General features: G+C 39.8%; 1 protein-coding gene across 2 annotated transcripts in view; it reads left to right on the top strand.

The window, feature by feature from the left end:
* vipr1b (vasoactive intestinal peptide receptor 1b) overlaps positions 1 to 14,926 on the top strand; it is a 39,474-nt gene extending 24,548 nt beyond the window's left edge. For both annotated transcript variants that reach the window (XM_020087170.2, XM_069512078.1), the window contains 8 exons: positions 1,030 to 1,162; positions 6,107 to 6,260; positions 6,424 to 6,484; positions 6,567 to 6,639; positions 8,469 to 8,560; positions 9,007 to 9,136; positions 9,666 to 9,707; positions 11,949 to 14,926. In XM_020087170.2, coding sequence (XP_019942729.1) covers positions 1,030 to 1,162; positions 6,107 to 6,260; positions 6,424 to 6,484; positions 6,567 to 6,639; positions 8,469 to 8,560; positions 9,007 to 9,136; positions 9,666 to 9,707; positions 11,949 to 12,140 — 877 coding nt within the window. In that variant the 3' untranslated portion in view covers positions 12,141 to 14,926. The remainder of the gene's footprint in view (positions 1 to 1,029; positions 1,163 to 6,106; positions 6,261 to 6,423; positions 6,485 to 6,566; positions 6,640 to 8,468; positions 8,561 to 9,006; positions 9,137 to 9,665; positions 9,708 to 11,948) is intronic.
* Positions 14,927 to 20,379: the final 5,453 nt, after the last annotated feature.

Below are 20,379 nucleotides of genomic sequence, written 5' to 3'. Positions count from 1 at the left end.
TTACACTTCTGCTGGTAAGACTGACTGAGGGAGCAGCCTGAGACTAAAGCATTTACATGTGGAGGGACATGAATAGATTATATATGCAGTATGAATCACACAGTAGGCTACAGAAGAGTACTTGTCCTTCTGAAGGTCGTTCCTTCATTTACATGAGCATTTAACCTCCAGAAATGTTACAAGGAAACGTCAAAGAACTATGTCTGAAATATTTTATTTTTATCATTTATTCTGTTGCTCTTCATTTTTCTTTCGTCTTTACTATGAAATAATTCTCCTTGTCACATCACTCACCATCGCTCCCTCGATCTATTCTAACCCTGCCTGTCCCATTCTTGTGGACGAGACTTCTCAGGAACACTGTGAAGGAATTTGACCTGGACTCAAAGATTCATTGATTATCTTACAGAGGTCAAGGTCACAGTGACCTCACATGAGTCTGAACAAAAGAATTATATGAAACTGCACTGGCTGGGGGAGGCATACAACCGCAGGGCAGTAATTCTAGTTTCTCTTGTACTGCAGGACATTGATTTTTGCATTATTCATATGTCTTCTATATTCTGCCTCTGCCACTAATGCACCGGTGACTGATGAGAGCTGCTTTTCATGTTTTGTGTACACAGGAGAGTTATATTTTGTGCTCTCAGGAATAAGTGCCATGATACAAAAAATAGACCATCAACATATGTGAGCCTGAAGCAGACGGGTACTAGTAGGATGGGGTTTATTATTCCTCAGTGTGAATCTGATGGCTTGGATGTAAATATCTATAAAAAACTGCCATACACTCAAGATTGTGACGTCCTCTTGATCCAGACTCAACCTCACGGTGACAAAAAGAAACCGAGGAGCTCAATTATGAGATAATTCAGTCTGTGATTTAATGTCATCTTATGTTATTAACGCCATGGGCATCGGATAATAAGCATGAAGACCTTTGTGTGTGTGTGTGTGTGTGTGTGTGTGTGTGTGTGTGTGTCTCTTTATCTTGATCTCTAATCCTGCATCTCTTACTGTCTGTCCTAGGAAGCTCCATTGCACAAGGAACTACATCCACATGCATCTGTTTGTGTCATTTATCCTGAAAGCCATCGCCGTGTTCATCAAAGATGTGGTGCTCTACGATGTCGGGGAAGTGGACAACTGCTCGTCAGGCTCTGTGAGTTCATCGTACAAAATGCTGCTGTCTGTGGTGGGAGAAACGACTCAGGGAGTCCTTAGTGTCCCTGAACCCTAAAGGAGTCAGGGGCTGCTGTCTTCAGAGGATGTGGTGACTGTGAAGGCACGGCTGAAATGAAACGGATTTAGGATATAAGATTTCTTAATTGCATCACCAGCTTGTGCATTGCATCGTCAGGTACTCTGCTTACTGCAGCTCAGACAACATAACGGCTAGTCCCTTTAGCTTTGACACCAATGCGCAATGAATCCTGGGATAGGTTGGTCCAAGAAGGATCCACCCGTTGGAGGATTAGGGTCAAAGTTTTAAGTCAAATTACAGATTAGTATCGTAAGATAAAGTTCTTGGTCTCCTGTTGTGGAGACCAAAACTGATGATAAATAAAGTGAAGCTTGGTATTCTCTTGTACAGATATTTATTGTCTTTACACCATGTATTATGTTGTATTGTGTTATTCACGTTCTGTGAATTGTGTGTCTAAATTCCAACATGACTTTTGACTTTTTATAACATTCTATTTATTGATTCTTTGCCAGAATAGTTCTGAGTTGATCCACAGATTCAAAATTGTGTGTTGTTAATCAGGTTGATAGTGTCTGTGGTGTTGTAATGATGAGTCTCACTGGTGCAGACAGCAGAGTTAACGTTAGTAACAGCTCCCATCCATCGCATTCAAATAGCTTATGTAATCATATCTGTGTAATGAAATCTGGCATAATACTATTTTCTGAATTGAATGCATCTTTTATACCACAGGCACTATAAAGTGAATGTTTATTTTATCACTACTTTGAGCACATACATCATTTAATGATCCCTTAAATGTGACTATGGAAAGAATTCTAACCTGGATATGAACTGAGTGGGCCATTTTGCATTTGAAAGGATGGTATTTCTATATGATTTCTTAGCAAATGTTCAGCTAGTTTGATCATTTGCATTTATTATGCAGCAGAGAAAGAAACCAACTTTAGGAATGAGCAACGTTAAGGTTGTTTCGCCCCTTTCACATTGGATAACAACCCTCACTAACACACTATTTGATACTGGGTACACAATGGTTACGCAGCAGTCAGGGGTATTTAACAGCTCCAGCTCCAATCAACAGCAATGGATGGAAACACAACACTCAGTGGACAGGCACATTTTCTTTTTCCCCTTTTCTGGTGCGATGCTACGACATACTTTATAACGAGTCATCCAGTACCAGAATATCAGACTGACTTCGTTGCAGATCTATTCAAGCTTAATTTCACCTCCAAAGAAATAAACAGAAACCAGAGCACTCAAAAATTCTCCAAATCCTAAAAAACAGGATCACACACTTAAGATCTTAAATTCTAGTTATGTGAAGCTTACAGGCCCTTTATAGCTCATTTGTTCTGGGACATATATCAAACAACCACAATGTTTGGATGTCTCATCGTCAGCTCTCTGTGCCACCAGCAGCAGCAGTGGGCCCCCGAGGCCACAGTTAAGCCTGTAAACACTGTAAACATGAGGTTTATATTACACAGTGTGGCCACAGACAAGAGGAGCCTCACAGTGTATTTAATAGTGAACTCTCCGAGCGGCTTCAGAGTACTAATGGAACGACTGGGTTGACAGTAGACAGCCGCTGCCGTGGGTCGACTAAAAGAGACATTACTTTGGTTACTACTGTTGACTCAGTCAGTTACTGTCTCTCTTCGTGTGTGTGTAGGTGCTCTAGGTGTTTGCTTCATTATTATTCTTTTACAGTTGAATGTTGTGACCCGTTAGATTAATTCATGACATGACCGCTGTGGGGAAGCTTGAATCGATGCATTATTTAATGCACCTGTGTGTTTCTGTGTGGGCCTGTTTATTCAAATCCATCTTTTTCTCTTAGTTTTCCCACCAGCAAAACATCTCATCATTCATCCCCATTTTAAAAATAGAGCTCCAGTGAACTATTTGTACTGATTTACTCTCTGCAGAACTGCAGTAGAATTCTTTTTTCTCCCCTCCACATGCCAAGTGGGAATAATTTTTATATAGTCTGCTAAAATCCTCCGTCGTGAAACTGTAAATCCAAACAAAACAACACTGGGTCAATGCCTTTCTTGGTTTGCGTCAATAATTCAACAATGTAACCACACTTACATGAGAGGCAGAGTTGTGCTAAAGGGATAGTTCACCACTATGCCGATGGAGGGGTGGGTGAAGTGTTTGAGTCCACAAAACACTTCTGGAGTCTCAGAAGTAAACTTTGTTGCAGCAGAATCCAATGCACTTGAAGTCAATGGTGACTTACACAGAAAATTCACAGCATGCCTCCATACTGCTCGATTGGTGTCATCCGAGTTTCAGCAAGCCCCGCGGGTCATTTGCACCATGTGTTCAGCCTAAAAGTCCACTGGAAGTGACATAGCTAACGGACGTAGCTACAGGATTGTGTGTCAGAGGGTCTGTGAACAAACCTCGTAGGAAGATATCAGAGGACTTTTAGACTCAAATCACGAACTAAATGACGCTGTTTCGAGTCGAATATGAATGTCAGGGCTTGGGGACACTTGGATGACACCACACGAGCAGTGTGGAGGCATGTTCTGTTTTTTCAGTTGTTTTATCACGTCTGAAGTGTAAGTCACCATTGACTTCAATTGTTTTGGATTCTGCTGCAAAAAAGTTTCCCCTTGAGACTCCTAAAGTGTTTAGTGGACTCACACTTCACCCATCCCTCCATCAGTACGGTGGTGAGTAGATAATGAGTCAATTTTCTTTTTTTTCCTTTAAGGTGTTTGTCAATACATCAACATTTTTCCTGAAAAGAAAATGATTGCCTACATGGTTATGTAGATCATCGTCATTTCAGCAGCAGAAACATTTGGATCTTTAACTTAAGTAAAAGTAAAGTGATAACATGAACCCCTTAACTCCCCATGAAACCATTTGGACTCAGACAGCTTTTATCAGTGAGGGCTCGATACTCAGAGAGCGGAATCTCCCCAGTCTCATTTGTGTGCAAATCGAGTGGCTTCTTACTTTCCTTCAAGCTGATGAAATCCTCATTTTGTAGCATATCAGTGGCACTAAATTCAGACTGGCAGTTCTTTTCATACAGACAATACGTTTCCCTTCTAACAAACACAAATTCATTTAAAGGGAAATAATTGTATATCTTAAGCCAGATAGGTAAAATAAACTTCAAAGCCTCATAATAAAAGGGATTTTTCAATTATTTTTGTCATATTTGTTGTTTTCATTGTTGGTTTTTAATGTAATTTCGTATTCTCGTATTCATTTTCATGCCAGGATCTGATAAACATTCACACATTCCACAAAGTAAAACTAGATTTTTCGCTTAATCTGAAAATCGTAATCTACTTTAGACTGCAGCAATTAGTTAACTTTCTAGTTTCAACTATTTTATACACGGCTACAGTTAATTCCATTCAAAACTATTATATGTTAAAAACTCATCACAGCCGAGGTGCTTCAAATCTTAATTTTAAAACACCACCAGTGCAAAATAAAAAACAAATGGAGTAAAAGCAGGACTATAGCGTTTCTGTAATCAATTTAACGTCGACCAAATATTCTGAGATAATCCGACATTATTATCGAATGAAAATGGTAAAAGAGCAGCGTTAGTGAACCATGAATGAGAAGCTGTTCGACTACCACTTCCTCAGTCGTCAGAGGTGATCGATGATGCCCGGGTCCATGAAGACTCCCTCTCCTCTGCCGCGGCATGGACAGGACGCTCCAGTTCATTTTTCATGTGACACTTTCACACTCATTCATCATTCTTAGCATGTGAACTAGAAAGAAGAGGTGTGGCATTTCCAGCATTATACCATCACTCGTTTGTCCTTGTTGGTCAAGGGTGAGCTGAGAAAAATTGGAGCTGTGGCTCCCGGCTACTCATTCTTATTCATACATTTCATTCATATCACATCTTTGTTGACTACTATTTTTCTCTATTTTTCATTTCACCAGTCACCACATCCATCCATCCATCCATCCATTAATCCATCCATCCATCCATCCATCCATCCATCCCACCCACACTCATGGCATGTCCCCCTTTCCTCCCTTTTCATCATCACTTTGGTTACTTCAAAAGGTCTCAGCACATTCACTGTCATGGGCAATTTTTTTACTCTGGGGACAATGAAATCATTTTTCTTATCTTGTGTGTAGCTCATGGTGTGCGTGTATCAACCTTGGACCTATGCACTGAAAGTGTGTTGCAAAATGTGTCAAGCTGAAAGGGTTGTGAAAGAGCTGCCCAGACCGACCCACCCACACCATTAGGAAAATGAAGGTCTGACACTCGTCCTTGTACAACGGCAGCCTCCCCGCTCCGCAGGATCGACAGGAGCAGACTGAATTTTGAATGAATTCACCGTCATGGTGGAAGGATTGTGTTAATGTGTTATCAACCAACCGGAATACAACGTCATGTAGTCGTGCATGCTTTTTGCAGCATTTCTCTCTCATCTTTTACTTGCAACAAAAATCTGTAGAAGCCTATTTTGCATTTACACTTCATCCTCTCCGGTTGATGAAGACATGCAGCTTACACACGCCATCTACATATGTAGCTTACTGTATATCTCTGGCATGCCTGTAGAGAAAAATACAATAACTGAGGATTTTCTTTCAAATCCTCCTCTGATGTCGAAACGTTTCTTTGACATTCTGGTCCCTGTTAACATGATTGTAATTTCTGCAGATTTATCAGATTCACAACAGTGCTGCCAGTCTTCCATTGTATCACATCCCTGAGGTGTATTGGATTCAAATCAACATGTGCATTCTTCCTTTTTCAAATACTTTCCCCAGTAAAGGGAAATGAATGACCTTGTAATTTCTTGCTCAATGTGTATCCACTTCCGTATCTCGGAGGATCATCGATTAATTTCTTTTGCTTTTGTGTACTGTCTCCATTTCCAGGTTGGCTGCAAAGCTGTGATTGTGTTCTTCCAGTACTGTATAATGGCCAGCTTCTTCTGGCTGCTGGTGGAAGGCCTTTATCTTCACGCATTGTTGGCGGTCTCTTTCTTCTCCGAGAGGAAGTACTTCTGGGCTTACATTCTAATCGGCTGGGGTGAGAATGTCTTTCTTTCATGTCTTTATTCTCTATTGCTGTCCCAGAGTGAGACCCCACCGGCTCTCAGCTGAAGACAGACTACAGGTTGTGACCCTAGCCACAGGAATGCAGTAATAACTTTGTTGTGTACTTTTATGTTGTTGTTTTTTTACATCCCTAGGAGGTCCGACAATTTTCATCACAGCTTGGAGCATCGCAAAAGCCTACTACAAAGATGTGGGGTAAGAAAAACATCAGAGAATTACCACCAGGAAATCTGGTATTTTGTTCTTTGTACATGAATATTGTTTTATATCTTGTCAGGTGCTGGGATATAATCGAGAACACTGATGTCTACTGGTGGATCATTAAAACACCTATATTGGCATCAATCCTGGTAAGTTTACAAGCCTTAGCACTTTTAGTTTAATCACTCAATTTCTTGTACATCAGCAAGTTACACAGTCTGAAGAAAAACTAATCGTAGCTGAGAGAAAAAACGTCTTTGTCTTTTACCATCAATCCTCTGCAGACTTAACTGTCATTGTAGTTTATGTGAATGCTTTTGAATGCCACATATTTTTGGGTAGTGCAACAGTATGTCAGCACAACTGAGTGGTTAGCATGACCTCGACGTTCTCGTTTCACATTGAAAAGTTGGCAGAATGTTAGCTCTATAAACTTGTTTTTATTGACTGACAGGTCGTCTTTCAATTAATTTAGTCTTCACTGTAACCTCTTTTCATTTTGAACACAGTAATATACAGTGGTTGAGAGCTCCACGCACTGCAAATTAAGAAAACACATACAAACAGTAAAAACGCAAATACAGAAAATATTTTGGATGTCGTTTTTGCCACTTGGTGTTTTTGTGCAAGTTTGTGTTTTCTCTATTTGCAGTGCAACTCACTCTGAAACTCACTCATCATGTTGAAGTTTCCTTATTTAATCCCAAAAAACCCAAAGAGTAAAAGAAAACTGTCTAGTTTGACACTTTTTCCTGAAGAAGATTAAATGTACTTACTGGTGAGCTTTAAACATGAGTGGGTCTGGGGGAAGTCAGATAACCTCACAGGTTACAGGCTGTGTATCTCACATACATACTTGAAAGCAAAAAGATCTATTCCTTATTTCATTATCTCTCATGAAAAAAAAACAGCTGTGCCGCTGTATGAACAGCTCACGCTTCCGTTGTGTGAAAAAAAACTGCACTTTCACAGAGGTGTGAAGAGGAAGGTAAAGATGAGGTCAACAAGCATGAATTGAGAGGCGACAGTGGAGCATGGTTAGTGGTGGGAGGAGGAATTACTTACAGAGCAGTGAACGCATCACAGCACAGATGTGGGATTTTGTTCTTATTTTGTGGAGGTGTCTTGATAGAACTACTTCATTTGACACTATCGAGACAATAGAACGGCCTGGTGTTTTTGTATTTCTGTTAAAGTGGGGCCGATGAAGGGTCTTAAGAAAGATAAAATGATAGCAATTATCGATTCTTTCAGCAGGTTCCCAGAAGTTTATTGACTTTAGTTTTGTCTCCTTTCAAATCTTCTTCTTCTTCTACTGAGAGAATAACGTGATCAATTTTGACTTTATTAAGTTTGCTGTTCCCTAGATACAGAGAAATAGAGCTAGCATGACTATGTTCCAAAATATCAAACTATTATATCGACGACATGATATTTAGTGTTTGCACAAGCACATTTGAAGAAACAAACTATGTGTGGTGTAGTAAACAAAAAGCAAACGGTCTTTTCTCATCTGTTATTGATGTCCTGCTTTGTCTGTTCGTTTCTTGGCAGCAGTTGTTGACAAAGCAGATTCAGTTGTGTTATTTCACATTAGGATCAGGCTCAGCTGCAGCCTGGCTGTCAGACCGCTCTGTCTCTTTCTCTCTGAGTAATGTTTGTGTTTGTGAGAGCATCATTATACGTGTGATACATTTCCATTCGAGGTCCAATCTAAATTAACAATTTAAAAAATGCTCGTTACCCCTGCAGTGCACGATGCACAATCCAATCAAAGTGAGATGAAATGTAACATCTGGCTTCTGTCATGAGACACATTTCTCAAACATTCCTCCAAATCTTTTAAATTAAACACTGAAAACATCTAGAGATGTTTTAACTTTCTTTTGAACAAGTTTTTCTGAAGGAATTTCATTTGGGACTAATTCAACATTTATGTTCAATATTTTATTTTATGACACTTGGATATTCTCCACAGATGAACTTCATTCTGTTCATCTGCATCATTCGAATACTTCGCCAGAAAATCAACTGCCCAGATATTGGAAGAAATGAGTCCAACCAGTACTCGTGAGTGAAATTTCATGTCTTCTTCATATTGTGAATCTTCTTTCATCAGCGGAGATTATATGAAATGTTATTGGTCACGCTGAGGACACTTGGAACCTTCCATACACCGTTTACTCTGAAAGACAAAGAGATTAAATATGTATAATTTTCCTGTAGATACACTCCTGCTTTATTTGACTCCTTTTAATTTTTTATACACAATCATTTTGGTTTTCCCCGAAGAAGAGCTGAGGGTAGTATTCCCTTTATAGCTGCTTTATGCGGAGATGTGATTTTTCCTGAGAGGGTGGTTTCTGCTCCATCTTTTGTCCTCTGAGTTCAAATGTAAAAATAAAAAGTACTCCAGAGTTTAATTTTTAATTCTTGGCATATACAAAGACAGATATAAAAATGGTTTCACAGGAAAGAGGGAGAACTCTAAATCTGTTTCTAATTTTTAATTTTAGGAGACTGGCAAAATCGACGCTGCTTTTGATTCCGCTGTTTGGGATCAATTTTATTGTGTTTGCATTCATCCCAGAGCAAGTGAAGACTGAGCTGCGGCTCATTTTTGATTTGATTCTCGGGTCATTTCAGGTAAGATACCAAATATAACACAATTCTATAAGTTTAATAACCTCTGTGAAATAAATTCCCTCAAGTTAAACCAATACTGAAAAGAAATGTTTTCCATTCAAGCTCCAGTAAAAGTAATAACATGGCCCGGACCTGTGAGTGTTTCTGCTGAAGAAACCCTCTCAGAGGAAAGGGTGGCAGGTTTCCAGGCTTTTTGGCCCATTCAGTGGCAGTGTTGGTGTTTTAAGCCCTCGCTGTTATTTCAGTTCATCACATTAGGATGAGGAATGAGGGAGAATGCAGTCAGACAGTCCAGCTGTGTTACAGATCCCCTGGAAACCAAGGAAATCATTCCAGCACATTCCTCCCATCATTCCTCTCATCCCTCCCTCTCAGTTTTACTATAAACCATGTGTGTTATCTATGTATATGTCTCACGGATGCCACATATTACTCTTGAAATAGGAAAATAGTTGTATAGACAAGATGAGGAGATTTTACTGGAACTTTCAAACTGTTATTGCTCTCTTATCTGTTATTCTCTCCGCAGGGCTTTGTGGTTGCTGTCCTCTACTGCTTTCTGAACGGAGAGGTGCGTACCTCCCTCACACTAATGTAGACAGTTTGTATGAAGACACCAGTTTAATCTGAAGAGTCCCAGCCAGAGATAGCTCACGCTGGTGCTGCAGTAAATCCAGTTCATCTGAAGTTTCAGTGTTGCTCCCCCGGTGCACCATAACAAACACGGTGCCGAGAGGTGGGAGGAAGCTGTGAGCATGAGTCACGAGTGGTGGTCGATCCGGCCGGCTCTACCGTCCTGGACCTCCTCGTGGTTTATTTTTGATGCTTCGCCTGCAGGGTGAAAAAGCACAGCCTTTATGACAGCAGGAGCTGTTCAGTGGTGTCTGTGGAGGCTCTCTGTGGGCAGATTAGTTATGTTCGCGCTGCAGGGCCAGATTGAATCACAGTGATGGGCTGGATGGCAAAGGCTTGACACTATGCTGTCTGAATTTTAATCCAGCGCTATTTCCAGGTGTCCTTTGTTAAGCGTTTGGCCTTGGGCAGATATATTCATGGGAATCTTTACAGATATGAAAACAAAATCAGACAAAAGAAGAACACAGATTTAGCAGGAAGATAAAATTGACATATTTAAAACTAAATGTTACCAATAACAAGTAAAACAGACATCAGTCACTGGACATTTTTATCTTTCATTCATTGTTATTATTATTTGGTATTAATACAATTAGGAATAGACTCCAATAGCTGAGTGTTTGTGGAGCTTGATTCATTTATTTTCCTTCTTCTTTCCACTTCAGTTTTGACCAGTATTTAATGAAGGTCTGTATATAATTAGAATTATGATATATACAATATATGAAAAAGCTACACACAGGTTAAAAAAGGTTACCAGAGTAGCTGGATGTTGTATCTGCTTTATCAGGCAACTGATGAGTTCAGAAGGAGTGTCCATTTACCAACACTCAACAGGGACACGTAAATCAACAAACTGAGACACTTTAGTTTCTGATATAATCAATGAAAGGACACTTGCTGATTTACTGCATGAGCCACATGTGGAGGGTCTAGTCTCCAATTAATAAAGACAGGAAACCAGGTAATTGATCCACTTCACAAAACAAGGGGAGGAGGGAAATGTCCATTCTGACAAAATGATCCAAACCAAAGCAACAAGTTAACAGTTTGTTTCCTAATAATTAAGTCAGTTAATAACAATACTTTTTTTTTTTAGATCATTCTCCTTTTAAAGTAAACAACTAAATCAGAACTGCAGCATTTTTCTTTATGTCCTGTTCTTAGATTTTTTTTTAACTCAGTTTAAATATATGGGTCCAACATAATGAAGTATTTCTGCTGGACTGAAAGAAAGAAAACAACCTGAGTCTCTCCTCTGTTCCTTATGTGTGGGTGCTCTTTTTGAAGACCTGGTACTCTCTTCTTCCATTTTCTGTGGTTGTTTCTTTTCTCTCCTTTGTCTCTTCGGCTGTGGTTTCTTTTGGTGGCCATGCCAAACACTCAGTGTTCCTTCCGTTTAATGTAAAATGCATTAAAGGACCACAACAGCATCTTTTTTGTGGAAGACATATGCAGGTGCTCTGAACCACACAACTCAAATCCTTTGAGTCATTTTTATGTAGGTCAGTCGAAGAAAGTTGCAAATGAAAAAACTTCACCAATCATATATAATACAAGGCATCATGTGTATATTTTGATGTTTTAATTAGTTTCTGAATATATAGTGGAAGAAAAATGATATTATAGGGAACAAAAGAGACAATTAGACATTTTAGAGGAAGGTTACCTCCAGGATATAAAGTGCCTGCACCAAAGCCTCTGTGTGAAGTGTCCGTTAACATTTCATGCTGGAAAAACTGAAACAACAGCAAAATAAATACAAAGAGACACAAAACAACTACAAAGACACACAAACGAGACAAAGGGAGAACAGAGACGCAAAAAGAGGCACAAAATTACAAAAACAAGAAACAAAACAATTAAAAAAAATATGCAAAGCAGCCACCAAGATACAAATAGCAACCACAAAAAGACAAAAAAGACAGAAATTAGGCCTGAAAACACCCCAAAGACTTACACAACAACCCAAATGAGACAAAAAAAAGAGCACAAAGAAGCAAAAGAACAACAGAGAGATGCTGAAACAGACTCAAAATGACTAGAATGAGAAACAAAACAACATTGAAAAGATGCGAAACAACCTCGGAGAGACTCCGGCTCTTGAATGTGGTGAATCACTGTTATTACATGTTAAAGTGTCACCCTGACTCCTCACTGTTCTAATCCATCATAGGTTCAAGCAGAGATCAAGAGGAAGTGGCGGCGGTGGCACCTGCAGAGATATATGAGCTCTGACACCAAATACCAACACCCATCTATTGGCAGCAGCAACAACTTCAGCACCCAGATCACCATGCTGACACGATGCAGCCCCAAAGCGCGCCGCGGGTCGTCCTCCTGTCACGACGACCTGTCGAGCATGTGACTCACGCCAACAGCGAAACAGAAATACATCATATTCTCATGCCTTTCAGAACACCCACTGTTTATGTGAGCTCCTGAATAAAAGGAGTTACACACTTCCTCGTTAACACATGCACTGGAGATGTGATCATGGATGTGAGTGGAACAGGGACAAAGGACAGTGATAAAAAAAAAGGAAAGGTAGTTTGTAGTCATCAGCCTTTGAGCAGCTTTCAATCTCCACACTTATTTTAAAAAAGCTTTACGAGCACAGCTTTCACACGTCTGAATGAGGATCGCTGAACTTTTCTCTTCATGAGTCAGTGCACATGTGCAGGTAAATTGTGAGTCATGTCATTATGGATCATTTGGTTAATTGTCATTAAGTCCCCCATGTGCCCTGACACTGGGCAAAGCCAAGTGTTTCATGATAATGGGGTTATGTGAAGGATCCAAATGTGAAATGCACCAGCAAACACACAATCTGATGCAATTATATGATGATTAAAAATCACTTTGTGGATTGCTCCGGCTCCAAATGAACAGGGCTGGTTCAAAGACACAACTGTTAGAAACAAAGGGAGCTGATGCAGTTTTTTTTACAGTGAGTGCAGCAATATTGCAGACGAAGAAAAGTACCAGAGATGCATTGTGGTTTTGTGTTCGAGCACTGAATCTGAGTGGCGAGGGAAAAAATCTTTTGAAGCATATTTTTAGTCGACCAAAAAGAACAAAACAGCATGCAACATTTTGTTTTCCTCACCGTGTAGGCAGACAGAAAAAGACAGCCTGGCTGAAAACCAGGAAACTTTATTTCCACGCACGCTAAATGGACGAGGCTTCACGCCGCGTGACTGCTGTGATGCTGATCCACAATGATGGTTTGGGAGTACAGATGCCCTTCTCTGCACTATCACTCTCTTGAGAGACTGATTGCCCCTTGCCCTCCCTATTATCAGTCCATCCCTCTTGTTCTGTGTGATTCTGGGCCCGTGATAGGCTTCAAGTGTTTGACTATTCGAGGCGCTCCAGCAGTTTCGTGCTGATCACTGACGAGTGCCTGTTTGGGTGTTTTCAAGAGACGCTTCCACTCCAATCTCCACCGGCTGCCGGGCTCCGCTGCAGCTCTGCAGAGGAAATGCTTTTAAGCAGTGGAGTCCTTGAATGTTTACATTTACATGGGAGGAGTCTTTTAACAATGTACAGTCAGTATACAGTGTAAAGTGTAATGAATTACTGTGGATCATTGTGCCGTACTGATTGTACTGCGGCTACAACACCGGTTGTAAGTCAACGTAACTGTTCATGTAATTGCAATGTGAGATTTAACGCCTTTCATGGGAACATACAATCATCTTATATACAAGCTTGTTTATGTAGAGGTCTGTGTTTTATTGTCAGGCATAAAAATGAAAGCCCAGCGTCACATCTTATAGCACTGCACAGATTCATAATACAGAGGACTCACACAAGCAGGTGGATGGGAACCTTTCCTGGTGATGCTTTGGAAGGAATCAACTTCAGCTCCTTCATCCTTTGCTGATGAAAAGTGCGTCCTGATGTGTCAGACTGAAACTTCTCAGCTAGAGGAGGCTGAGCCCGACAGGTCAGCGGACACTGTTGGGGGGTCTTCATGTAAATGCAAAGCAAGCTGACAAGGATGACTGGCCCGGTCACTTGTGCATTCATGCAAGAGGGAACATTGAGAAGGTCCAGTTTTACTTAAAACCCATCTTCTCAACCTACTTCTCTTCAGACAGAACGCAAACCAAAGCTACCAAGCTCCTCATGTTATTTCCCTCCATGTTTGCGCTCTGTTTTTAAAGCTGTTAAAAAGAAATCCTGGGGTTTGTGCAAATTTTTCTCTCGCCTTGAAACATTTCTGAAATAATCTTGAAATGCTCTTACCATTGACTTTGCATGCAAACGGGCCGCCTCTGGAATTCACTTCACGCTCAGACTGAACTAACATTGAATACTTGAGAACTTTGTATTTACTATTATCCTCAAAAACAATTCTTTAAAGTTTATTCAGAGACATTATGCAGCATTGTTTGGGGGCGTGTCTTCTGTTGTCCAGCTCAGTGTGACTGTGTGGATAGGCTATAGCTTCTAGTGCTTTGTTGAGCTGACATGGTCATTGTGTGTCATTAAAAAGGGATATTTAACCAACAAGCATTCTCATGTGCACTTACAGTAACTCTTGACGTATCTATAATGTATTTTTGTGTACTTGCAAACTGGATATTGTGTTGTGCATATTTAAGAGCTGAGGTTTTGCTGTTCAATGTGTGTTACACTGGTGCAATGCGTTGTGAAGCTGCAAATTTACTGTAAGTATTGGGAAGCTTCAGTTGTGTCCACATAAAGCCAAAAGTTTTTATGTTTATATATATATATTACTTGTTGTACAGTGTATGTAAAGGTTGTTATAATTACAGGACAATTCACTCTACATAACAATGTGACCTTATTTCACTCAAACTGTATGAAATAAATTATTTAGAAATATACATGAAGGTGAAATGATCATTATTCAGATGAATAGCCTCCCTGACTGAATCGTATGACACATTGAGGACTAATTAAAGCTTATTTTCATAAATGCTCTTTTCTACTTGACAAGGGCACGGCCCCAAGCGTATTCATTTTTTTATTTTACTCCCAGAGATGCTCACTTAAAGCTTCACTGTCAAGTGGTCCCTGCTGATATGTCTGTTTCTGTTAAATATGTTCAAAAAGCTGCTTTAAGATCATTTTCATTTCACCATTGAAGCCTCCTCAACTGGAATTATATTCACGTTAAGCTTGGAAACAGTCAGTGATTTGACGAAATATCTTTAATTTCATTATGAAAGCTTGATGTTCCAGCTGATATGAATGTGTCGGGTGGTATATGAGAAACAATGGACTTGTTACAACTCAAAAGGGTTTGAACTGTTCTCTCCAGTGCACGGATGCGAATTATCTCAGTAACTGACTGTACTTGTTCCCTTCATTGAGTGCTGCTGCAGGACACTGTGCCCTGAAGAGACAATAGCATCAGACAATTTCTGAAGACGTACAAAAGAAAAACACACTTTCAGAGATTTCGATTTACAACCCTGCAAAACCAGTACATTTAAATACGCAAGGACAGGACATTGTGATAGTACCTTACTAAATACCTTTATCCACATACTTTTAGTATTCCTCTGTTTGTTTCTACTTCATATTCTTTTACACCACTACATTCATCATATCAGTTCTTCCCACTTACCTGCTGAGTTTGCTTTGGTGTGATGAAACTGCAGCTGCTTTAACGGATCGGCATGTTGTTCCTCGAGGCTGTTGGTCCGCTCGATGCATCTTGTGCACCCCTGGCTGTGATCAGGACCATGAAGAGGACAGAACTCAGCCAAGGCGAGAACTCAGGTGCCATAAAAAGATTAAGAAACACACCCCACCATGGCTGCTTGGGCAGATCAGCGGCGCATAGGTCTAATGTTTCATATAAGATGATTAACTGTTGTAGTGATAGAACATAAAGGGATTTTTAGGCTGCTGCCTGAATTTGTCTGCACGTATAATAATAAAAATAAACCTGAAGCCCATTTGCAAACATTGCTTTGTTGCATATTATGCAATCAGATGATACATTGGATTATTTTTGGTCTAAGAACCTAAGAATATATGTTTTGAGTGCTCACTAGATCCTCACAGTCAGGACACCTGCCTGTGAGGATCTTTCAATATTCATGGCATCAGTTAAATATTCATGCCACAAATGAGGGAAAGTTTGGGGACAGCGAGTGATTGAGCAAACAAGTGAGCTCTGGCTTTGAGAGGTTTTCTGCCAAATCGTCTCTGATCCGATGCTGCGAGTCAGTCATGCTAATGAACATCAGAGGTTCGCCTACTTTTCAAAGGCAGAGCTGCAGGAGCGATGCATTTTATTGATTTCATGGCCTCTGTGGTGGGACAGTTACCACTTGAATGGATGATGACTAACGCTTGACTTCCTCCTCCACACAAAAACTCACAGGGAAGAGCTCTGATCTTTTCAGTTGTATATAACAGAAAACATACCAAAAAAAACGTTCACTTTTAGTTTTATCAACATTTCACTGGTAGCAAAGACTAAACAAGTTTATATCCTTTAAACTGAGTATGACAATCTATAGAGCACTATGTATTTTCCACAGATAACAGTGTTAATTAGATTCTGCAAAGAGCTTCACATGATGTTTATCTGTTGATGCAGTTAAACTGAAACTGCAGATCCTGCTGTGTGATCTCAACACCATTTGATTTACAATTTAATGAAGGGCAGCCAATTAAATGCATTGCGATTCACATTTGAAGTTTTCATTTAATAATTGAAAAGGAAAACTCTTCCACGCTTTTGAAAGCTCCAGAACATTGACTGAGTGGATCTTTTGATGAAATTATTTGTGAACACAATGCAAAGCTTTCTGGCTCAGTGGACAAAGATATCCTGCATCCTTCAGAGACTGCATTTGCTCCACAACTAAAACATCACTACATCTAAAAAAAATATTATTTAGGGTTATTTATTTTCAACTTGTACTCATTTATCCAAACCTCATGACTGAAAGCAAAGCAAAGGAATTTGAATGCTTGAAGATATGACGTTGTCATGCTGCCATTTCATCTTTATTTGTGACATAAAATAAGGTTGTGTAAGATAATCTTGTGTTTGTCACACAAAGGAGAAATTTGCATGGTTTAAATGACTTGCTGAGTTTGCTTTGGTGTAGAGAAACTGCAGCAATCTGAGTTAATCCGTGTGTTGATCCTCAGGTTTATTGGTCAGCCTCTGATACAGCGGACCTCTGGCTGTGCTCGGCACCATGAAGACGACAGAAGCGCACGCACACACTCACACACACACACACACACACACACACACACACACACACACACACACACACAATCATGACTAATGCACACCACCACAGTTTATTAGAAAGCCATTCTTCTAACATATTCACTTACTTTAAGGAAAGTGATCTGTCACTGCCCACACACACTATAGAAGAAAGTGATGTCACCTCACTCTTTGATTCATGATAAACCAGGGTGTAAACAAGCTTGGGGAAATGGGTCCACAGATTTTCACAATGACAGGATGCTTGATCTCACTTTTGACATAAATACATAATTTAGTTTTGGGAAAATATGACTCATGTGGTGTTTAAAGTGTGCCGCCTCGTCTGGCTGAAGCTATGGCATTGTATTTATGTGTCTGGGCTGCTGCGGCCGAGAGAGTTCTCACATGAGTTTGGGAAACTGGTGTTTATTATAGAAGCAATCAGCTAAGTGAGTGTTTTTGAGCCCTGACGTTGAGATTGAAACGTCTGTCACATACTATAGGTCATACTGTGACATAACATTGTGCATTATAAATCATGTTGCATGTCAGGGGACTTTTTATGGACCTTTTAGATTCAGGATCTGTTGGGACCTTGTTTTGTATATTTAGATTTTTGGTTTTATCTTTATTTTTGAAGCTTTGAGTTCTTTATGTTTTATTCTGAAGCCACTTTACTTATCTTCAGGGGCTGCATCGTTTGGAGGACATGGCCTATGAAGGACAAATCTCCTTTGTCTCTTACTTGGTGATTTTTTGGTCATTGTCCTGTTTCCGACTCATCTCAATCAAGATTTAAAAAAATATAACGTAACAATTGCAAATTGAAAAATAAAAAAACAATTCTCTGCTTTATTCAAACAAGTGACGTCTAAGCATTGGGGAACAATGGCAGAAAATGTGATAGCATAACTGCTGCTACGCTCTGATACGTGCCATAAATCTGCAATACTTCATACATGGCTTATTTAAATAATGTAATTGATGCAACTGATTCTATTGAACTTCTGTTATAAAATTGGATTGAATCCTAAAATAATGATGTTGAACAGATTTACAGAAATGGCCTCGACGTTGCTGTTCTCCTGATTAGATCTGTTATGTCGATGCGTGGCTTTGTTAAGATCTCTTAAGGGAGCAGTTAGTGTCAGACTGATAACAGAGGCAATTTCAGCCTATCTCCGTGTTCTCTGAATTTCTTAAGAGAGGACGTGGAGGAAAGGGAAACAAAGGAATCCATTTTAATTATGAGTTTTATTGATATATTGAGAACACGCCTGTTTATATACAGGCTAATGAAATGGCACTAGCTCGACAGTGTCCTCTTTATGTGCATGAAATGACCTTTGCTAAAATCAAAGTTTTGCAAAGTACATGACTTTTCAACAGAGAACCACAGCCTACTGAACACGATTTTCTATAGAAATATGAATAGAAAAAGAAAACATTATTTAGTATCAGATGCTTTTGTTCATATCACATAATATGATCTTAATAAGGTGATGAATTTAAGCCGTAATGTTGTCCTGGAATTGCAGATCCTGTCGTGTGATTGTTTCCTAAACTCCATTTGACAGACAATTTAATAGAGGGAAGCTAATTAAATGCGTTGGGATTTAATGTTCCGTCTGTTACAGTGAAAGCCTGCTCATGCTTTTGAAGCTCTGACAATCAACTGAAGAGATTTTTTCGATGGCATTGTTTGTCCACTATTCTTTCCATGGTCAAGAATGAACTTTGAAACCCAACATGGAGAAGAAGTTATTATGGCCCTGTGAATTCAAATCACTAAATTGCAAACACTTATAGATATCACTTCACTAATATATTTCGTGAATAAAACTTTAATTTAACAGGATTTGCAGCTGAGTTTTTATTGTATTGACTGAGAAACTGCCAGTGGCCAAAGTTACATATTGTACATATTGTAATAGGCTAATGCTTCCAAAAATAGTCCAAGAGTCCAACTTTTATAAGTGATCAAATGTAAATGTTTTTGTTTAATTTGTTGTGTCCCTTTGGTCAAAACTACTCAACTAAATGTTGAAGTACACAAGTACTGTTGTGTTGTTTTAGAAAACAGCTTGGAAGAGTATAATAAATATTGGGTTTACATTCAGCTGGTGGACACAAACACAAATGATTTCATTCTCTGTGCTTGATGAGTTTGTACGAATGTTAAAATGTCTCCACACAAAGTTGCAATAGTCACATATTGTCATGTTTAAAGTGCTTGTTTCCACATTTCTCTCTAAGTGACCAAAATCCTGCTGTTAGGAAACACATCCTCAGTCCACTGAACTTTCACGTACTATTTTTCTCTGCCCGCTGGAACTACAGCAGAGAGAGAAACTGTCTAGTTAATTATTTTTCACTTTTCATATTGGACACTTCCACACATCTATAGTCATGGCAGCCTGAGAGAGTGCTGAATGATGCCTTTGAAATAAATGGAATAGGCAGTGAAGCTGAATCAAAGATTGGTGCCAGAGTGACTCACCTTGGTTCAATCTACCACAGCTCAGAGGAATTTAATTCCTGGAGAGTACTCCGGAAAACTTTCTGCTATCTCAGAAAATATCAGAGAAAAGGTTTGACCTCCGGAACAATGTTCGGTTATTGCTGCAACCATAGAGCAGCAGTTTCAACCTTGTCCCTCATGGGTGTATATTGGGATGGACGGCATGACAGCTGCCCAAAAGTGAAGCCAAACTATCTTGATCGCCCCCTGGTGGCTGGTCATAAACCCGTACCCACAATTTGGGGTTCAGACCATCAAGTTTCTGGTTAGTGGGCGACCCACTCTACCATCTGAGCCACAACCATCACCCCCTTTATTTACTCTGACTTAATATTTCAAGCTTAAGTCTGTATATTAACGAGTCACTTCTCAATCTGTCCACGTGCAAGACGCACCCAGAGAATACTGATTCACTGCGGCCGCTTGTTAAAACATCATCACACAGACGCCTCTGCTGTTGATCTGCAGCTCCATTCTCTTTGCTCTGCAATAGTAAATACAAAAGAAGCACAGGTCAGCTGCTGCCAAAGGTTTGATTGACGCAGATGCAGATTTTAGACTGTCAGCAACTGTCAGAGTCAAAAGACGGCCACGAGACAGGAAATGTGTGTGTGTGTGTGTGTGTGTGTGTGTGTGTGTGTGTGTGTGCACCAACCATCACATTTGATGGTTATTGAGGGACATTCAATGATATCACTGCTTCAGTACAATGGAGTCTGAAACGGTTGCAAACGCTGGATTAAATCATCCATGAAAGTTGTTTTCTGTGTATTCTATTATTCCCCAGGACTGACAGAGGCAAACGTCCGTGAAAAACAACAGTGCTGCTGTTCTGTGAACATGCAGGAGCAGAGGTGGCTGCCAGAG

Source organism: Paralichthys olivaceus, chromosome 17, assembly GCF_024713975.1.
Source record: "Paralichthys olivaceus isolate ysfri-2021 chromosome 17, ASM2471397v2, whole genome shotgun sequence".
NCBI classification, from domain to species: domain Eukaryota; kingdom Metazoa; phylum Chordata; class Actinopteri; order Pleuronectiformes; family Paralichthyidae; genus Paralichthys; species Paralichthys olivaceus.
Note: the sequence above shows the minus strand (reverse complement) of the source record. Positions and strands in the feature narration are given on the sequence as shown.